Source organism: Carassius auratus, unplaced genomic scaffold (assembly GCF_003368295.1).
Source record: "Carassius auratus strain Wakin unplaced genomic scaffold, ASM336829v1 scaf_tig00012847, whole genome shotgun sequence".
NCBI lineage: Eukaryota > Metazoa > Chordata > Actinopteri > Cypriniformes > Cyprinidae > Carassius > Carassius auratus.
This window is the reverse complement of record NW_020524335.1, coordinates 348,208-369,677: the sequence shown is the minus strand read 5'-3', so window position 1 is coordinate 369,677 and position 21,470 is coordinate 348,208. Positions and strand designations below refer to the sequence as shown.

Below are 21,470 nucleotides of genomic sequence, written 5' to 3'. Positions count from 1 at the left end.
CAAGAGAATAACCCATTTGCAAGACAGAGGACAAGCTCGACTGCTCAACAGTTAGATGGGCAGTGTTGTGCCTGAACGCGTTCATTGAACGATAGTTCATGAACTCGTTCAAATTTTGGGCGAACGTGAACTGAACGTGCTGTATTAATGCCTGATGAACGTTACTGTCCAACTCGTTCATTCTGGTGTTGTGAACGGCACGCTCTCTCAGGTTAACTTCGTTCAATAGGGTGCCAGATTTCTATAGAGCCTTCCTGGCGAAAGCCCCGGCTAAAACACACCGTAAACGGGTCATAATAGTAGCGAAAAAACACCCAATCTGGCAACACCAGCAACCAGTGGCGCACAGTCCGTCCGCGCATGCGGCGACGCGTCATCAAAAAAAAAAAAAAAAAAAAGGCGACAGAGCATGTAGCAAGAAGGTGTATGATCATTAAAATAATTTTTTATGATGTTTATGACAATGTCGGTGAGAATGGGAGACAAAGCATTAAAGCAACAAAGGGGGAAGTGCTGTCCCCTCAATGCTAATGTAAACCCTGGTTGATAAGGATTCAAAATTGGATATTATATGAAGATGAAATCTGACGCATAGCTTCATTGTTAAAACTGATAAAATAATTGCTGTCTGTGATTCTATATGGGCTGTGGCAATAATTGTGAAAAATAATAGCTTGCAGCAACATATGGAAAAAAAAGAACTATGAACTAGTTCATTTTGGAACTTAGTGAACTTAGTTCAAAAATTTTGTAGTTTGAACTATGAACTGAACTAGTTCATTTTAAAATTGTGAATTGAACTTTGAACTAGTTCATGTAGAAAGTGAACTTTCCCAACACTGTAGATGGGTATCTCTCAGAAGTCCCCATCCCCAGGAGCAATAACCCTCTCGAATTTTGGAAGACAAATCAAGGCCGCTTTCCTGACCTGGCGCAGATGGCACGCAGGTAGGCTCCTTGTATGGGAAATTAATTTAAGATTTTATTTATATTTTGGATTATGGTAACACTTTATAAGTAGTTTCTATTTTTAACATTAACTAACAATGAAAAACCCTTATTAAAAGCATTTATTAATCTTAATGTTAACATTTACTAATACAGTATTAAAATTAAAGTATCACATTTGTAATTTCTGAATTAAAAAGTATCAAAAGTGGTAGGCCTATTTGTTAAAATTGTTAATGCACTTATACTAAAATGAACTAAATATTTTTTATTATCTTACATTAACGAAGATTAATAAATACCATAACAAATGTATTGCTCATTGTTAGTTAATGCAATAATGTTAACAAACATTATAAAGTGTTACTACCTATATTTTATATGTATTTTGTGAAAATTCCGAACTATTTTCAGTGTAGTAAAATAGTAGGCCTACACTGGGTTTCAACCATTTCATTATCTTGAAGACATTGTTCGTTTTGAAATGAGCAACTGTCAGAAAACTGCAATAAAATTTTCAACTATTCTGCAGGTACTTGTCTGCTCCATGCACAAGCACCAACAGTGAGAGACTGTTTAGTGCTGCATCTCATGTCCATACCTGCAAACTCAGAAGGACTGAAAAAGGTGACAGATTGGCAAAATAAATGGAAAAAATGCGAAAACACCGCATTCGGTATTCGGCCTTCGGCCAAGCATTTCATTATTATTCGGCTTCGGCTTCGGCCAAGAATTTCATTCGGTGCATCCCTATTATTTATACAAGTAGCCTATTGTGATGATTTTTTCACGACCCAGATTTTTTGGTCCCCCCCCAAGCACTTGCCCTACGCGTGGTGCGTGATGTGCGTGTGCGGAGCGCCGGCCCTGATTTCTGTAATGTTAACGATAACGATAAATAGACAATATTTTGCTGAGTGTGCTATTGTGCTGATATCTTATTTCTAATTGTGATGACAGCTGACTCATGATTTTTTTTTTTACCTTTATTCAAATTTTTTTTTTAAAGTTTGCACCATCTTTTAGGTCAAATACTTGCATTTGGGCTGTTACCAAGTAAATGCAACCAGTTGTGAACAAAATCTTTGCAATGCAGAGAAAACAGAACTGCATCTGAAGTGCCATTTAGTTGTTTTTACACAATGTTTTAATGCAGCTCTGTGGACATGGAGTACTTTAACCCGCAGTTACAAATGAATTGATAATGTTTTGATATTTTAAACAGAAAACACTGGAAAACTGATGTTTGAAATTATTTAAAAAATGGAAAGGTAAATTAAATGTAAAATTAAAACCGCCAGTAGGTGGCAGCGAGATATTGCGATTGAACCGAATCACGTGTTGATTAATTCAGAAACGAAACACTATCATGTTGCTCAGAGATGCAAAACAGTGCTGTATTTGGGATGATTTTTGTTTTTAGTAATAGAGCAAAAACAGAGAATATGTGGCCTAAAACGTAAGTCTCTTGATATTAACTTATTTAACTGTTGTATAAAACCAGTATCACATTCGTAATTATGTTGACTTTTGGAAACAAACGTAACTCGATTTTTGTGCAAATCCGATCCGATTTAAATCCGATTATATGTAGAACGGCAACAAACTATATGAAATCCAATTTTTGCAATGTTTACAGGTTTGAAATCCTATTCAAATCGCACTGCTGGAAATCCGTTTCGGTCTGACCACTCTGATAATATTTGTAGCTTTTTCACGTTCTCACACCACATAAAAAGAAAACATGTCAGAAAACATGTTTTATGTCCTGGCAGAAACAAGTGATGCATCCTAAATAGTAAGGCTGCACGATATTGGGAAAAAATAACATTGCGATATTTAATCTTTTGCAATATGTTTTGCGATATGAAATATAATCAAATTTTTTCTTACAAACAAAAATGGGGTGAGCACTCTTACATTCTCATTTTAAATTATTTAAACATCGAGAGCATTGTGTCAATTGATTAATATGCGCGAGGGAGAGAGAGCAAGACAGCGCTAGTGTTGTTTGAAGACGGTGAGCGTGCGGCCGGGGTCTCTCTCTCTCTCTCTCTCTCTCTCTCTCTTCTTCCATGTTTTAATTTTAATAGCAAATCCCCTTGATTTACCAAAAATAAAAATGTTTAAATTTCATAAATTAAAAGACAAATTAAATTTGTGTGAAACTTGTTTACTGTTTTTCATAATTATATAACTTGTAGAAAAACTTTAAACACAATTGTAAATAAGTATAAAGAATGGCATTGGTTTTATTTTTAGTGCTAAAAGTTATTTTTTTTAATTAGCATATTTTTGTTTTTTTGCTTTGGTACCGAAATTAATACAGAGAACCATGGATTTTCACTGGTATCGGTACCGAATACTGAAATTTTGGTACCGTGACAACACTAGCTGTAATCCACATTGAAAACATTAAGATATATAGCTCTAGTTTGGTACATTATAGTTTGACATTTAAAGGTAGTGAAGCCACTAAAGTTTGCTTTAAAAATGTAGATAATACAGGATGATTTTCAGACAGTGGCTTCATGAACTTTTTAAGTTGTTCAACTTAAAAAGCCAGTCCAGGGCTATGTTTCACTTGTCTCCTTTCTGCTGGCTTTGACATCCAGCCAGACTTTCTCAGAAAACGCCTCCGTTTCTCCTTTCTCATCAGTGTTCTGGTCACCTATTGGTGTAGATCACATCAGGCAATGCAGGCAAGGCTTCCAGAGTTCAATGAACTCTTGTTTTAGCAGCTGCAGCGTGGCTCGCTGTATACCTTGTCTTTCTCTTTCTCCCCAGGCTCATTCAGCATGTTCTTTGCGTCTTGCTTGGGGTTGTTATTCATTGTGGAAGGGATTATCCCATCTTTTCCTCCCTCGCTCCTATCAACTTGGTTTGCTCCAGTCATTCATTCAAAGACCCACTCTTCTGCTGACCCATTTTTACCCTGATGAGAGCATGTGATTGAGTCATCTTAATTAAATTACTGTCAGCCCAGAACTATAGGCAAAAGTGATTAAAGTATATTATGATTGGAATATTAAACAATTAATTATTAAAAACTTAATGAGTTTTCTCAAACAATTGGTAACCAAAGTTTATCAGTATAATATCAGTTGCTGTTACTTTAAGCAACTTTTGATAAGTGATTCAAACAATAAATTATTAATGATTTATATTAACTTAATAATTGTTCATTTTTTATACACCTTGTTAGTAGCTTGTACCTGTGATTGGTAATCGGTTAGTACACTGTAAGAAAAATATCTAGAAAAATGGAAAAGGTAAGCTTCTATTAAATAAAATGCGTAATTGAAAATGCGGGTAAAAACCTGTGAATAATTTTCTTGGAGTGTAGCAAACTGACTACTAATAAACTGCTTAAAAACTATAATTGTTTAGCAGTGTAGTTTTACTAGTCTACTCACCGGTCTCGTGTCCCACGGAGGTGATCGGAAGGATATAAAAAAGGAGCGACGACAGTGAGGGAGGAGAGAGGACCAGGCCTGGGCTTTATTTTGTGTTTTGGTTTTTATTTGTGTGCGGCAGTCGTCCGGAAGGGGCTGTCGCGCTGTTTTGTGTTTATTTTTGGTAATAAAGTTTTGATTTGAATGTCCACCGGTTCCCACCTCCTTCTTCCCAAGATGATGGAGTTTTTAAATTGTTACATCGAACAAATCTAAATTAACATATACAAATATTTTCTAGATTACACGCTGTCAAGCACTCATAATTTAATAAATGTAAATGTTCGCGCCTCCTTCTTCCCGTGATTGGGAAGTTTTTAATGTGTTACACTGGTGCCGAAGCCCGGGAGGAAGGAGGAACGCGCTGCGAAGATCCGTCGCTGCTGGGGTGAATCTGTGGTGCAATAGAGCAGTGTGAAGGTGTCTTCTTGGGGTGGTGGGCTGGAGCATCCTCGGCGGCAGACTCCTTCGGGAAGGAGGCGGGAACCGGCAGACAATTCAGCCAAGTTTTAATAACCAAATAAACACAAAACAGCGTGATAGCGCCTTGCGGACGACTGCTGCACACAAACAAAAAACAAACACAAAATAAAATCCAGGCCTGGTCCTCTTTTGTCTTTCACTGTCGTCGCTCCTCTTTTGTATCCTTCCAATCTCCTCCGTAGGACTCAAGACCGGTGAGTGGAGCAGGTGTCGCTCATTTCCCAATCACTGCACCAGCATTAAAATAATGATCAGCCACAATTTATACTGTTAGTGTGTGCTTCCTTTATTTATATAAAACGTCATTTCCTTCTTTCAATTCTAAATTCATATCTTATAATTCAACCTTTTTTCTGATAATTCTGATGTTTTCACCAATAATCAGTAAAAAAAAAAAAAAAAACTAATTCTTAATCCCTTTCTCTACCCATGACGCACAAAAGATAGTAGAAAAACATCAAGAAAACAACCTCAGTGCATTCTACCAATGGACTAAACGGTCCCACTGGGGCTTCTGTAATGCCCTTGTGAGTTGCTGATGGGGTGTTTTGAAGAAGTGCAGCCACAGAGGAAATAAGAAGAACCCATGATAATAGAGACAACAGTAAAATCTGTTTGACCACAGAGAAAATTAAAGTCAGAGCCTTTAAACTTCATGTCTCATTCTACTTATGCCACAACCAAATGATGCATTGAACATGTGCAGATCTCTCATGTGGTTTTCAAAGGGTACATTCTGCACCCTTAATAATTGGCTCAAGCTTTTGTCCACAGCTCGTCTTCCAAAAATGTATCGCTTTGCAGGAGCACAGGCACCGTTTAGTTTTGCTGTCACTGCCACCCTTCCAGTTTACCTCTAAAAGGGACAGCTGCAATATATTGTATGCTTCATGTCGTAGCCCTTTAACATGACACTGGAGAGTAGACGCTCTCATCCATGGGTCAGCAAATCACAGATAAAAAAAGATTATGTAGCTGCAGGTCACCCAGGATATAGTTCAGCTGATGGTGTCTTGTGTGCTTTGAGCTGTTGTCAAGCCTGTAGACTGAGTGAGGAACTAAACTGCAATCAAGCTTTGCTTGTTTGGTTGCCGATCTTTCTGAAATTTTCGTCAGAATGATCAGCTCACCTGAAACCACCGCAGCAGGTTTGGCGAACCTTATCTGTTTGCTGTGATTGGGTGGAACACATCATCTGACATTCCTGTTATTCAGTGCCGTGTTGAAGAAAAAAGGCACAGCGGTTTCACATTCTGTGGAATATTTTGCCTGCTGCAGGAATTTATTGTGAAAAGCTGTAATCAGAGCTTGTCCGTGTTTTGACCTACAGCACAGAGGGGGGCAATGGACTGCCTCTTATTCTCTGTTTTTCCTTCCCTCCCACAGTTTCATTGTTGATGCTTGGTTTGAAGAGAGGTGATGGATGTCCGCATGGTTCTGGGGGGTCCAGATAACATTCTCCTGGGCAATAATCCTGACGCAGGAAGTGGTTGTTTGAAGCATCCCTGTGAGGACCAGGTAAGCATGGAAAAAACTTGGGCCATACTAAGGAAAGCATAACTGTTATTGCATATTCATAGGCTTAGAGATTTGAGCAAACCCCTAACCTTAACTATTAAGGTTGTGCTTGTCCTGTGCTGTTGGTGCTACAGACTTGATAGCTTGAATAATGAGGCTCGTAATAATGGCTCTTTTCTTTATTTTTCTTTATTTATTTACTTTCTTCCCTCAACAACTGTCATTTTTATTTAATTCCCACATACTTGAAAAACCTGGATAAATGAGGCAATTAAAAACTAATTATAATAATTTCCGTAATTCTGAAATTGTTATTATAATTCTGAAATTATTAAATAAATATTAAATTAATTTTTCAGTGTATTACCACTCGGTTGAATAAAATAAAGTTTGAAAACAAGCAGCTTTGTCAACAGAAGGACCAGAAATGTCAGTTAAAAAACAAGAAAGACGCTGTTTTACAGCTTTTATTTATATAGATTATTATTTATGTTTAACATTTCAAGTTGTTTAAATTAACAAAGAACAATAGTATATTTAAAAATAACATTAACCTAGATTAATACAGTCTGTTAAAAATTTGCTAATTGTTAGTTCATGATAACTAATGTCAACAAATGGAACATTTTTGGAAGGCTAGGTTATTACAAGTTATCTTGTTGCAGTGATCTTCTGGAGAATAAACTTTGTATTTCTCATGTAGGACAGAAGCTCCAGCCCATCTGTCCTTCGGTCTGTGACCACCACAGGGAAGGAAGGTCTGCTGAACAGGAAAAGACCATTTGTTGGAAGATGCTGTCACTCATGCACACCCCTGAGTCAGGTTAGTTTGTTGAAGCTTTTGGCATATTGAAACTAAGAAACATCTGTAGTTTGACTGTTACTACAATTATGTGTTTTCCAGGAGAGGCTGTTCAAACCCAGCATCCCTTCACTGGGGCTCCGTAATGTGATTTACATCAATGAAACACACACGAGGTAAACATCATCCTCTGTTGACCATGGACCTCATGGGTCTGAATAGATGACCACTTCTCTCATTATTTAGCGTGAGAATTTTTACTGTGCATTGCTTGGTTATGCAACTTGCTATTAAGTATAATTCATTAATATAATTTAGTTTGTGATGCACCATTAATTAATACCATAGTTGGTCAAATGTAGTTTCCCTGATGTGTGTTTACATTCAAGTGTCAAATGGAAGGTTGTAGTTTTCTGTGAGGAGTGGAAAGTCGTGGAAATTATTAACACTGCTTGTCGGGGGATATTATTGTACCTTGATCTCATGACAAGGACCAAAGATGGTCTGAGCTGGTACAGCCAATCAGGGGAGGAAGTGGACAGTGCGTAATTCAGTAGAAAAAATGTATATTGCCTTTCAGCACATATTGATATTAAACAATTGATTCTACCAAATGGGTGAAACAATTACACAAAAAAGCTCCAAAGAGAACTCCTGAAAAATAATCATTGAGTCTTGAATCTGTAGGATGCATGAAAAAATCATTCAGATGATTTCTGAAAAGGTGGTTAAGTGAAAAGAAAAGAAAAAAAACCTTGCAAAGTTAATTTATTCACAAATGATACTGATCCAGTTCTCGAGTTCAAGTCACTGACAGTTTGATTTTTCAGAATTTCATGATTCATGATAGGGGATAGGGATAGGGCTGTTTTGGACACATTAGGTATTTAACCTTAAATGGCTTTAAAATGCAAAAAATAAACTTTCATGATATGCAACAGTGTTACGTGAGCATGACCATGATAGACGGGAATCACGGGATAATCAAGATCAAACAAATGTTACATTTTGGCAGAGTATGCGGATGCACAAGCTGTAAAGGCTCTTCTGGAAATGGAGGCCGAGAGGAACAGCTTATTTAACAAATACACAAAAAACAAATACATGAAAAAAATAGTAATTTTCAGTATGGAACAATAAATGATACAGTATGTTTTGTATTTGGAGCTGGAACGTCACAGATACATTCTAGGGACACCTGAGAGTTATGTTACATCTTGTAAAAGGGGGCATAATAGGATCCCTTTAAGAAACATTTCAGTGAATTCTTTAAGTCAGTAATTCTCATTATACTTTCCATGCTCAACTAGCTTTTATTTTGTATAATACAGACACAGAGGTTGGCTTGCACGGAGGCTGAGTTATGTGCTGTTTGTCTTGGAGAGAGATGTCCGGAAGGACATGTTTGCTCGTAATGTGGTGGAGAACGTGCTCAACAGCAGCAGGTACCTGGTGTTTAGAAAAGCAAGGAACAAGTGCAATGTAAAGCTCTGTTTCTAAGCAGCAGGAATACATCATAGCATCCAGATTGACTGTGAGTGTTATTGCTGTAGGCTGGAAAGTGCTATAGTGGAGGTAGCATCCGAGGGTGCTAGCACAAATGCAGAGTCTGGAGTGGATTCCAAAGCTGTCAGTAAAGTTAGACGGAAGACCAGAGGATTCCTGCAGGAAATGGTTGCCAACATCTCACCTGCCTTCATCAGGTACAGTTTTCACATCATGCTCCATGAGCAAAGCTAAAAAAAATTTAAAAGAAAAAAAACTACAACCAATGAATCTAAATGCAAATGTACTTAAATTAATATAAATGCAAATGTACTTTTTATATGGAATAATTATCAATTCTATTGTTATAATTATTATTTTATAATATTGTTAAAAATTTTGGGTTTAGTAAAGTTCTTTTTAATGTTATTAAAAAAAGTCTCATATGCCCACCAAGGCTGTATGTATTTTTATATATATAAAAAAAAAAAAAAAGCAAAACAGTAATATTGTGAAATATTATTAAAACTTAAAATCCTTTTATATTTTATTTTAAAATGTAATTTATTTATGTCATGGCAGTGATGTTTATTCTTCAGGATTTTTCTGAAAGTAAAAAAAAAACTGCATTTATTTAAATCGAAATCTTGTGAAACAATGTAAAAATCTTTACTGTCACTTTTGACCACTTTAATGCATCTTTACTGAATCTAAGCATTCATTTAAAATACTAAATAAAAATTATTTAAAATTACTTCATGTTTTATATATTATTTTAAATAGTAAATAAACATCATTTTGGGTTTGTAATTTATTCATTGATTAGAAATAAATCCTAGATCATCTTCTCTCTTTTTTGTATGTCTCTTTCAGAATAACAGGATGGGTGTTGTTGAAATTGTTTAATGGATTCTTCTGGAGTATTCAGATCCATAAAGGTCAGCTGGAGATGGTAAAGAAAGCAGCATCTGAGGTCAGACATTTACATGGCATACTTTTTTGCCCAGAATGGACATTTCTTCTTATCTGCACTGCCACACATAACGTAACTGATCAGTCCATCAGTAGACAAACTCACTTATTACAAGAAGACATACAGATAAACAGATCATTAACAAACAATATCTGTCCCCCACCTTTTTATGAATATTTAATGTAATGTAATGGGTGAAGAATTAGAATACCTTTATATAGATATCTTAAAGTATAACAAACATTTTTACTGTGTGTCTTCTAGAACAATGTTCCCCTGGTCTTCCTTCCTGTTCACAAGTCCCACATAGACTACCTGCTCATCACCTTCATCCTGTTTTGTCACAACATCAAAGCCCCTCACATCGCAGCTGGCAACAACCTTGACATCCCTATCTTAAGGTACACAGGTGTCATGATGTCAACAATAGACAGTCAAACTGATATGTTCATTTATGATACATGTATGCATGCATTGTACTCCCTCAGCACACTGATACGGAAACTAGGAGGATTTTTTATCCGTCGTAAACTGGATGAGACTTCAGACGGAAAGAAGGATGTGTTATACAGATCACTGTTACATGCAGTAAGTCCACAGAGATATCAGATCTACTTATGTGTATAGTGGTACGTCATCGGTTTCAAAGTAGATTTACAGAAAATTACACCTTAATGTGTTAAATATCTCAGTGAAAACGTGGCAAGGAAACTACCGAAGATTTTAGCCAGTGAAGGGGGAATAACCTTCAGTGGAACCAAGCTCAGCATGGGGAAACCATTCTCCTCTGCCATCCTCCTCCACTTAATATGCACATTCATTACTGTTCTGTATGGTCATTATTTTTCTTTCAGGTCAGCAATACTTTTTTAGCAAGGATGCATAAAATTTCAAAAGTGTAGGGGAAAAAAAACATTTTCTAACCCAAAACTTTTGAACCGTAACATTCAAAGGGCTACTGATTTAATCAATATTTCATATACTGCATTTAGTAGTTATTTACTGAATATAAACCTCTGGTTCTTGCTCTCTATTTCAGTCCAAATTACTAGACCACAAGAATAATGACAAAACAGTATTAAATGCAAGACATGTTTTATTAAATCCACTGGTTTATATCATAATTTGTAAATTTTCCATAAATGAACATGTCGTTGTAATACTGTATATACTTGGTATTACAATTTTATTTACATTTATTCATTTAGCTGACGCTTTTGTCCAAAGCGACTTACAATTGCTATATATGTCAGAGGTCGCATGCCTCTGGAGCAACTAGGGGTTAAGTGTCTTGCTCAGGGACACATTGATGTCTCACAGTGGATTCAAACCCAGGTCTCTCACACCAAAGGCATGTGTCTTATCCACTGTGCCAACACTTACTTAATGTGGGGCTACAGAAAAAATGCTGCATAATTTTTTTTTTATTTGTAATTAAGCAAATCAGTATATTTTTGGTAAAATATAATATATTCAACTCTTTCATTATCAGTAATGCCTACATTTTTATTTTATAAATAGTTTTTATGTTGTTGTTGTTTATATGTTTTTAACCACAGAAGTTACAGAAGTCCACTTTCACAGAGAAATCAAACAACATGTCATTCAAAACATGCGGAATGGATGCATTTTGAAGAAAAAAAAAATTATTTGAAGACTGTGTTTGACATCAATTGCCCGCTGGGTTGATATCAATGTGATGTCAATATGACATCAACTGAACGCCTATAACACGACGTTGATTTAACGTTAACTCAATGTCAAGCATGTTGGCCCATATACTTACATAATCAATTTCAGTATGGGATGAAACTAATATTTTCACGAATTAACCACTGGAAGGACTTGATGTATAATCCGACTTTGAAATTATGTTTTGCAGCATCTTGATCAAATCTGGTCTAATATTTGACGTCAAATTGACATCAAGGTGCCCGCTGGGGTTTTTAGTTTAGTTAAAATGACATGGTGATTGTCATTGCAGCGACTGTTGAGAGGCTTGTGGTTAGAGGTGGCTGTCATAGAAAGCTGATGGATTACTCCTGCATTTTTTATGCTGTTTCCTGTTGAGCACCCCATTGCCACAATGGGCTGCTTTAATTAGTGGGAGTTTGCAAAGGAAGAGTCATGGATCTTAAGGATTGTAATATTTGGGTTTTTTTTTTTCTGTTTTCCTCTCATTTTCAGTACACAGAAGAATTGTTGCGGCAGCAGCAGTTTCTGGAGGTGTATTTAGAGGGCACGCGCTCTCGCAGTGGGAAGCCATCTCCAGCACGTGCGGGCATGCTCTCAATTGTGGTTGACACACTCTGTGCCAACAGCATCCCCGATGTTCTGATTGTGCCTGTAGGCATCTCATATGACCGCATTATAGAGGGAAACTACAACAGCGAGCAGCTGGTATGTCTAACTGTGGTGATATTCAGCAAAAAGCCGATATGAAGTTCACTTATAATGGTACTCAAAGTTTTAATATAATAATTAATTGACTGTTCTCCTCCCTTCAGGGCAAGCCTAAAAAGAATGAGAGTCTGTGGGGAATTGCCTGTGGCGTTTTCAGGATGCTCCGGAAGAATTATGGCTGTGTGCGTGTGGATTTCACGCAGCCCTTCTCACTAAAGGTCAGTGCAGCTCATCTGATCTCAGTTTGGCTGACTGCATAGCAGATCTCTCCCCTAATGTTTGGATCTTTCTTCTCCATTTCTTAAGGAGTACCTGGATACACAGCGCAGTCACCATCTCCAGGCCCCGCTCACGCTGGAGCAGATCCTTCTCCCCACAATCATCGCTGCACAGTACGGCCTTTAGGCTCCCAGCAACCAACATAATCATATGGACTGCTGTTTATTGGTTTATTGGATTATGTTCAGTTTTTTGTTTTTTTTTGCAGGCCGGATCAGGCTGTTTTTAATGGAGAAGATGAGGATCATCTGAATTCAAGAGACCTGTCAGATGAGCCCTGGAGGAGGCAGGTCATCGCTAACCTGGCCAAGCACGTTCTCTTCAGTAAGGGCACTTAAAAGCCATGATACTTTAATAGTTTCTTAGGCAGTGGCCGATTTTTCAAGCAATGAGGGTTGGGTAAATTTGCTGTTTATGTGGGGTCAGCAGTTGTAAAATGACTAATGTCAATGCTGCTCATTTATCATTTGCCTGAAAAACTTGCTTTTATATCATGGCCTACAGAATCACTGACATAAAAAAAAATCTGAATACATGGGCTCATTGTTCAGATCAAAAAGATACAGAAAGTGTATTTCTAACACCATAATTGCTAAGGAAAACCAAAGCCAACAAAACAACTAGTGAGTGAATTTGACAAAGCCTTACAAAAACATGTCTGGATTTCATATTTCACAAAAAAAGATCATAAAAATCATATTTTACTACTTTTTAAGATTGTTACAGGGTTCATACAGTCATAATAAACTTTGAAATTGAATTTTAAAACTGCAATTTCCAGGCCTGGAGAAGTCAAGGAAATGTATTCCACAGATCTCTCTGCTATATTTTTTTTAATCAGGTCCTGAATATTGGAGAGGTATCACGCATAAATCTAGTTTTACTCATTTCCCAGGTTTCGCATTTGAAATGCGCAAATTCTACATAACATTTATTAAAAATAGCATGTAGATTAGATGAGTAAATAAGTATTTGAAAACAGCATGAGTGATTCAGCTCTTTCACTTTCTGAAAATGGCTACACATCAGCGCTTCTCGCTTACACTACAGGAGAACTGCTGCTCGCTGCGATACGAGACTCTTATTGTTTCAGGACAGTTGACAGAATTGTCACTGTGTTGCATCATCACAAAACTGTATCATTTGCAATTGTGTCATATTGTATCATTAAGTCTTTTTAAAGCACTCGGTAAATGCGCATTCCAGAGACTCCTGTTTTCTGTGTACACATAGTCATATTCAAAACATGCGCATGTAAATCCAGCTTGAAAACATCTCCAAGTACCAAATTGAGTTATTTTTCCACTGCTTATTGCGCTTAAGTTGCCAGATACACACAAAATTATGTCAAAATGTCCATCCTGTCGAGTATCCTCATAAACACAGTTTAGTTCATTTCTGTATATTTCTGTACCTGAATATTACTTGTTAGACCTAAACAGTTTCCTAAATGAAATTCATTTTCAAGTTTATTTGATAAAATTGGTTAAATAAATTATAATATTCAGTGATGTTATATGCTCTCGGTAGAGTAACCTCTGGCACAGTCATAGCTTGTACTTACTATTAAAACAAATATAAAGCAAATAGGTAGCATTAATTGTCATTCATGTTAGTTAACAAATGCTAAGATAAATTTGAACCGATTTTTCTTTACCTGTAAAATAATGGAACATTAGGTCATAAATATTGTCTCAAAGGTTATGGAAAAGTCATGGAAATTTATTGGCAAAATGTCTACAAACCATATTGTTAGTGGCAATATTTTTATGAAAATCAATATAAATTTTCCCCAGAATTCTAATTATTTACTTTTAAGTAGTGGTTGACCGATATGTCTCCAAGGCTGATATATCGGCTGATATTTGGCATTTTTCAAATATCGGCATCGGCTGATAAGTTTTTCTACTTGGCCGATGTGTTCGAGGCAGGACTTTTATTTTGACGGCGCTGAGAATGGCACACAGTGCTCACATTCTCCCTCTCGTTAAGGGAAATACAGCACAAAAAATTACTTTTTGTTATTTTTGGCTCTATATCGGCTATTGGCCACCCTGCGTTCCAAGATATTGGCATTGGCTGTCAAAAAAACTATATCGGTCGACCACTAATTTTGAGGTTTTGTAATTCTCATTGTTCTTAATGATTCCTTTGTATTCTCATTACTGTAATGCAGTAGTGACATTCAATATGTCTGGACACATTATTTTCTTATTATTAAAATGCTGTAAAATGTATAAATAGTTTAAAGTTATAATTTTTTCCCCATTGCCATTAAAATACTGTGCTAAAATATAATACAATTTTTATTAAATTATTTATTTCAGTATTGGTAATGATGTTTTCTTTAATTGCCTTTATGCTAAATATATTAAGAAAATGTGTATATTATTTTGATGTTGGACTGAAATATGCTCCGGACATGTTGTATCTACAGCTGATCTACTTTCTACAGTTAATGTATGTTACTGCTGCTGCTGGTCACAGTCCTTGGTCACAATGGTGATGTGGTGCTTTTAGCCAGTCTCTTCCCTCTGTGTTTGAATGCCCTGTTGGTGCTGCTTTTTTGAGGACAGAAGGTCAGATGATCGGCACTCTGAGGTGGAATTTCAGCTTGCTTGTGAATGTTTAATAGCTTGTAATAATAAGCGGTTTTCTGCTCCAAAGTCACTCTGTTTTTCTTCATACAACATATTTCAGATACTCTCGGATGTTTGTTTTTTTAGCTCACAGACAATGTCATGGAGTTTGTAGATCATGCAGTTATGAATTTAAATAGTGTCCTTTCATTTCCCTTCATCAGAGAATTTAAGGGTGAAGTGTGCACTCAGTTTAAATCACGTAAATGAGGACCGTTTTGCAAGAGAAAAAGTCAACCCCCAAATTACTTTTTATATTTGTCTCTACAAATTAAGATTGTATTTTGACATCAAAAATGACACACTTCACCCTTGAGCATTAGAATTTTTGCCATATCTTTCAGTTTGGCTCAGTTAAACCACTTTCACTCTTATCAACTATTATTCAGTCAGTCTGATTACTGCCTTCTGTGTTTCACATAGCTGCCAGCAAGTCATCAGCAATCATGTCCACTCACATCGTGGCCTGTCTCCTCCTGTACCGGCACAGACAGGTAAGCACTGTCCTCACTTCCTTTGCAGCATACACCACATCAGCCCTTATTTCTTCAGTCAGTTTTATTGGTTTTTGATTGGACAGGGTGTACTGCTGTCTAAACTGGTGGAGGATTTCTTCAATATGAAGGAAGAGATCTTATCACGGGACTTTGACCTGGGTTTTTCTGGGAATTCGGAGGATGTGGTCATGCATGCGCTTAGCCTTCTGGGAAACTGTGTGAACGTCACCAGCACCAACAGAAACACAGAGTTCATCATCGCTCCTAGGAACACTGTACCTGCACTCTTTGAGCTCAATTTCTACAGCAATGGCCTTTTCCACGTCTTCATTGCAGATGCTATTATAGGTAAAAGATCTGAGATGCCACCAGTCATAACTCTACAAAGACTGATGATACAAATAATCAGTGCAGGGTAGATTATTTACAAATTGTAGTCCGTTACTGATTACGAATTATTTGTCGAAATTGTATTTAGTGATGTAATCTATTAGATTAAACATTTGTGATTACTTTTAAAAATAGAATACATGTATGAATGTATTTATTCCATATTTAGCAACGTGAAGAAACATTAACAAAAATTTGGATTTTTTTGGGTGAACTGCGGGGGTTTATGAGTGGATGAAAAGCTAATAATTAATACATAATAAAATAACCTGTATAAAACACTTGAAAAATTGGTTCATGTGATCATCAACCAGCATAAAAAATCTTTTTTTGGAATCTAAATACATTATACAGATTGCATAAAAAAACAGATGTAGCACACAGTTTGTTTGTGTATTTTTGAACTATTTAAGAATTACAGACTGAATGTGTACTGTAACTCTATGTATATGTATGTGTGCTAGCTTGCAGCACACTGGCCCTGCTGAGAGAGCAATCTGCAACTTCAGCGAGTGAACAGAATTCTTCATCTACGCTGCTCAGCCAAGAGAGACTGATCCGCAGAGCTGCAGGCCTCTCCCACTTTCTGTCCAATGAGGTGGCAGTAGCAATGGTATGCCCTCAGTCACATCACTCACTCAAGCAGCATCACCATCTGGTGGTTGACTCTAATCTCAAGCAAAACTTTTGATATGCTGAATCAAAACCTTTGACATTTAACTTTTAAAAATGACAATTTAAGTGAAATTCAGTACAAGTTAGGGCTTTCAGTGATAACACATGCAATTAATTCCAAAATCCTTAACGCGTTAAAATAATTTAACACAATTAATGCATAAGGAAATCATATCATTTCAAGCCACAAAACTCGGGAAGGTTTTAAATCGAATGATCGAGTAAGTGAATGCGTTCAAACAATCAATCCAAACAGCGCAAAAAAAAAAGAAAAACGTATTCCATCAATAGGGACTCACATTGTGTTTTCATTGATTTGTTCATTCCAGTCATATTCCGTGATTCATTCTGAGGAGTGCGAGAGCTCTTGTAGCACTGTATGAAGTACTGTCTGAACCGCAAACTATGTTTTCTCGGCTTGATAAAGCAAACCAGTTTCTTCCTTGGATAGTTTTGATGGATGATGATTCCAATCAAGGAAAAGACGATTGCAGTGACATACAGGTGTCGTACAGTTAAGCATGCTTAATATATTGATGCTCAAACAAACCGTGTATGAGTGCTCTAGATGCACAGATCATACATTGTATTTTTGCACATTATGGACATTCATGATGTTTCCACACACATTCAGGATAATGTTTGGATTTGTCAGGTGTATGTTCTGTTCTGAATGGATCCGTGTACTGTAGTATGTTTAAGCAATCAGCTCAAGGTGATTTGTTTAGGGTTTTTTTGCGTCTCAATGTGGTTCTGTTCGGTATTGCAACTTGACTTGTCTACTGTACTTCAGTCTACTTCTTATATGACTTGGTTGTTTGATGTCCTTTTGGGGTCTCCAAATGCCCTTTCTTGAATAGACATCATAAATCTATATTTATCTTTAAATAAGCTTGCATAAAATACAGTTTGGTTCCAATCACTTTTTATCTTTTGACGCAGTAGTACAAATAAAATTAAGACTAAAAGAGATCATACTGTGTTGCTTTTTGCATAACTATATTTTAATGGGGTTGAGAATAAGGATTGTTTTGCAGACAAAGCCATAGTGTTGTTTTTTATATTGAATCTTCATATTTGACTGTACAGGGATTATCCCTACACTTATTTTAGAACAAGCTTATTTCGAACGCTTTGATCTCTTAAAGCAAAACAGAGATTTATGTTATGCGCCACTAGATGTAAAGATGAGATACTGTTTCAATTTAACAAAGAAATACCCAGGTAAATCATTCAAGTGTAATAATGTTGTCTTTTCTCTCTATAGCCTTGTCAGACTTTGTACCAGGTCTTCCATGATGCTGTCATCAGGTTAATCGAGTATGGTGTGCTCATTGTAGCTGAGGTAAGCTCTCATTTGTCCTGTTATTTACGTTATTTTTTTTTGTTTAAAGCTGCAATACTTGATGCAGTATTTTAAAAAGTGCCATCAAAGATCAAATAATATTCGAATGATGCTGTGAGATTTAAATTTGTATTGAAAGTCATTTGCTGGAAAGTCCGTTGAAGTCGAATGACCTGATTGGGTTTTAGGTGGATTTCTGAAAATTCTATGATTTCATTATTTCAGTTTCCATTTCATTATTGTTTTTCTGAATCTGAGTAAAAGTGTAGATTCAGACTACCTTTTCATCTATTGGTAAATACACTACACATCAAATAATATTTGTGCATAATATTAATAATAGTTTAAGGTCACTCAATAAGTAACAATAATCAAAAGTAATTATTCTATAAAAATATTTGACCGGAAAATTCATCTCTTGTGTTCTTCTATTCAGGAGGACCAGGAGGAGCTGAGTCCTTCTGAGGAGCCTTGGCCAAAGAAGTTTCCAGAGGCTCTTGCTTGGCGAAGTGATGAAGAAGATGAAGACAGTGACTTTGGAGATGAACAAAGAGACCGTTACCTGAAGGTATCTATCTGTCTATAGTAACAAATGTTCTGTTTAGCTAATAATGAAACCATTTTTCACACTGAATATATAAAAGCATGACGATTTCTGAAAGTGGTCTATATACGGGTTATTTAAAATAAAAAAATGCCTTGTATAATGATGATCCAGCAGCCCATTTAAAAACTGATGCAGAGATGTCAGAAGCCCCACATTAAACAGCTTGAAATAACTACTGGCATTACATTTTGTTAAATCCTAACATGCTTATTTCATTTTATTTTAGGTGAGCCCATCAGCTGAGCCCCAGGAATTTTATACTTTTCTTCAGAGGATTCTCACTCCGGTGCTGGAGGCCTACAGTGGTGCAGCTATCTTTGTACACAGCCTGATATCGCCCATGTCAGAGAGAGAGTACACGCACAAGCTTTTCAAGTATCTGCTAACTCGCACAGAGAGAGGAGTGGCTGCATATGGTGAGCATATGTCCCCCACCTTGAAGACAACCCAAAACTCCATTGATCATTCTTTCCCTGCTGTGTCATCTTTACTTTTTTAATGAATGTTATTATTAAGCATTTTGCCAACACTCATTCTTGCCCGGCATTCATGGTCTGATCATATGTGTGAATGTTTAAGCACTTTAAGTTATAATCATGTATGAACGGTGTTCTATAAATGAATGTATTTATATTGATGACATTGTTGTTGTTGCTTTGTTTTTTTTTAGGAGAAAGTGCCACACACTACCTCGTAAAAAATACAGTGAAAACATTTAAAGAGCTGGGGGTGAGAAAGCCATCCTGTGGCATTTGCTTGCTTAAAGGTCTAACCTATTGATGCATTATTATTAACCTATAAGTGGCTTATTCAAACCTTGTAACTTCCTCACGTTCAAATGTGTCAATGCACGTTTCTTATCCTCCACTTCTTGCATCATCAATGCAGTAATCAAAGCATCATCAATCATGCATAATAAGCATATTTTTGTGATTCACAGGTGCTTAATGAGAGGCGAGAGGGTGGTGTGTGCCGTCTGGAGCTGAGCAGCACTTTCTTATCTCAGGCCAACAGAAACAAACTCCTGCAGTACATTCTGGGTTTTAGTCTGCTGTGACACATTAGGACCATCGACACAACTGCGTGGCTTTCCACATCACTTAAGGGCTTTTTACTGGCTAATCATAGGTGCTACTCTAAGGAAAACTTTACCTGGAAGTGCCTTTACTAAATGCCTCATACTAGACTTAAGTTAGTCTTCCTTCACTGAAAATTCCCTCCACAATGCACAAGTAGTTGTCAGCTCTTTCGTTTACTAAATGTTTCCATTTACACAATACTATGCCAGTGAAAGCCCTTGGTTTTCAGCTAAATTGGGTGTGTTTATAGCTCTGAATGTTTCTTTTTAACTTTCACTATCACCATATTATATGTCAGAGCATGTGAAGAAATCGCCATTACCTTACAGAGAACAGAAAGACAAAGCATCTTTCGATAACACAAGAATACATCATAATGCACTTAAAAGTGCAGCAAGCGTCCAAGTAGTTTATGAAAGTAGCATTTTTTAGCAGGCCTAGAGGATCATGAGCGGGAAACTTTACTGGAAACTGAGCTTGAGTGCTTCTGCTTGGCTGACCATTACAAGATATGTCTGAAATATTTGGAGGAGGTTCTCTTGGAGCCAAAGCACTTTGATTTCCTCCTCAGTTGCTGGTATATTTTATTTTGGAGTTAAGCGCTGAGTCTTCTATGCTCAGTGTGTGTGCATGTGTGCAATATGTCTGTAGTATGTGAATTAAACCCTATTTATGCCAGAAATTTGTCTCAAGGCACAATATAACCAGAATGCAGAATGCCTTCATAACCACTAGAATATTGTTTGTTATTGAATATATCGAGAGCCTGTGAGCAAGCAAAAGTTGAAGATACCCTGTAATGTCCCAAAACTGCAGTTCACGTTACCTCATCTTCATTCCGTTTTTATTATCTGCTCTTTAGAAAGCCTTTTCTGCTGATGTATCATTTCCAACTTCATTTGTCATGTGTTTTGTATTATCCCAACTTGTTTTGACAAGTCGTTGAAGAAAACTCATTTGTGCGTCAGCCTCTAGACGTTGCTTTGCCATTGACGTGTTTTTACTTTGCAAGAGTGTAGTTGGCAGGCGTGCACAGTTTGCGTAGGCTACTGAGAGATTAAAAAGATACATGCTTCTCCCAGTATCTTGGAAAAATCTGAAAGGATACACTTATTTTGAGGCTGTGAGCTCCTGGGCTTGGGAAATTGTGGAATTCTTTGCTTATCAAATCAGTTACGATCTGATCTATCTGTGTGGTTATGAAATCCTTATCCAATAATCTTGAACTACAGGAAAAGTGAGGGAAATTCATTGGTCAAAAAGAGTCGTAGCCCTGGTAGAATATATGAGCTTACTTATGTCACGACTTACCCAAGAAGCTAAAATTGTTAAATTGTATATTAGATTTGAAGTGACGCTGAAAGCGTTTTAGAGACTGAATCAATGCTGTGAAGGTTTGTTCAGATACATAAGGCATATTGTAACAGTTTGCACAAAAATAGGTGTGTCAATATGGCTCACAGATATACAACTTTAAATTGCAATTAAACGTCTGTTTAGAATGGAATTTATTATTCATCTTTACACAGCTGAATTAAGGCTGCTTAAAATGCTGTGTAAAGATGTAATGCAAAACGAAAGCCAGACTAAATTCTAACTGCTCAGTCCATAGTATAAAAGGGTACAGTTGTAATTTTTGTGAATAGGTCATCTGAGTATTCTATGCGTGCTGTGCATAGAACATTCATATCATGTAATGAAGCAATAGTATGCTATTCTGAATATAGTCAACGTTTTCGAGTTGAGGGAGGCAAAATAATAGTGCAAATGTGTGATTCCTAACTCAGATCTACATTGTGTGAGTATGTTTGAGCACTGAAGATTGTATATTTGAAAATCACTTGAATATAAACAGCAATATGCATTTCTCTCTCCCAGCAGACAGCAATAAG

The 21,470-nt window shown here is 36.6% G+C and overlaps 1 protein-coding gene across 2 annotated transcripts; it reads left to right on the top strand.

Annotated features, from left to right (window-relative positions):
• Window positions 1-802: 802 nt before the first annotated feature.
• LOC113073779 (glycerol-3-phosphate acyltransferase 1, mitochondrial-like) lies at window positions 803-20,547 on the top strand. Of its 2 annotated transcripts, XM_026246543.1 has the most exons (21): window positions 803-948; window positions 6,273-6,404; window positions 7,108-7,227; window positions 7,309-7,382; window positions 8,538-8,651; window positions 8,760-8,909; window positions 9,565-9,664; window positions 9,929-10,065; window positions 10,153-10,252; window positions 11,852-12,064; window positions 12,172-12,285; window positions 12,374-12,459; window positions 12,555-12,670; window positions 15,409-15,479; window positions 15,566-15,830; window positions 16,337-16,485; window positions 17,815-17,892; window positions 18,329-18,460; window positions 18,726-18,915; window positions 19,170-19,228; window positions 19,440-20,547. In XM_026246543.1, exons 2-21 carry the CDS (start codon window positions 6,306-6,308, stop codon window positions 19,554-19,556), a joined length of 2,484 nt encoding a protein of 827 aa, XP_026102328.1. In that variant the 5' UTR covers window positions 803-948; window positions 6,273-6,305; the 3' UTR covers window positions 19,557-20,547. The 2 variants fall into 2 exon arrangements, with proteins under 2 accessions (XP_026102328.1, XP_026102327.1); XM_026246542.1 differs by lacking the exon at window positions 803-948 and having other exon boundaries at window positions 6,089-6,404.
• Window positions 20,548-21,470: the final 923 nt, after the last annotated feature.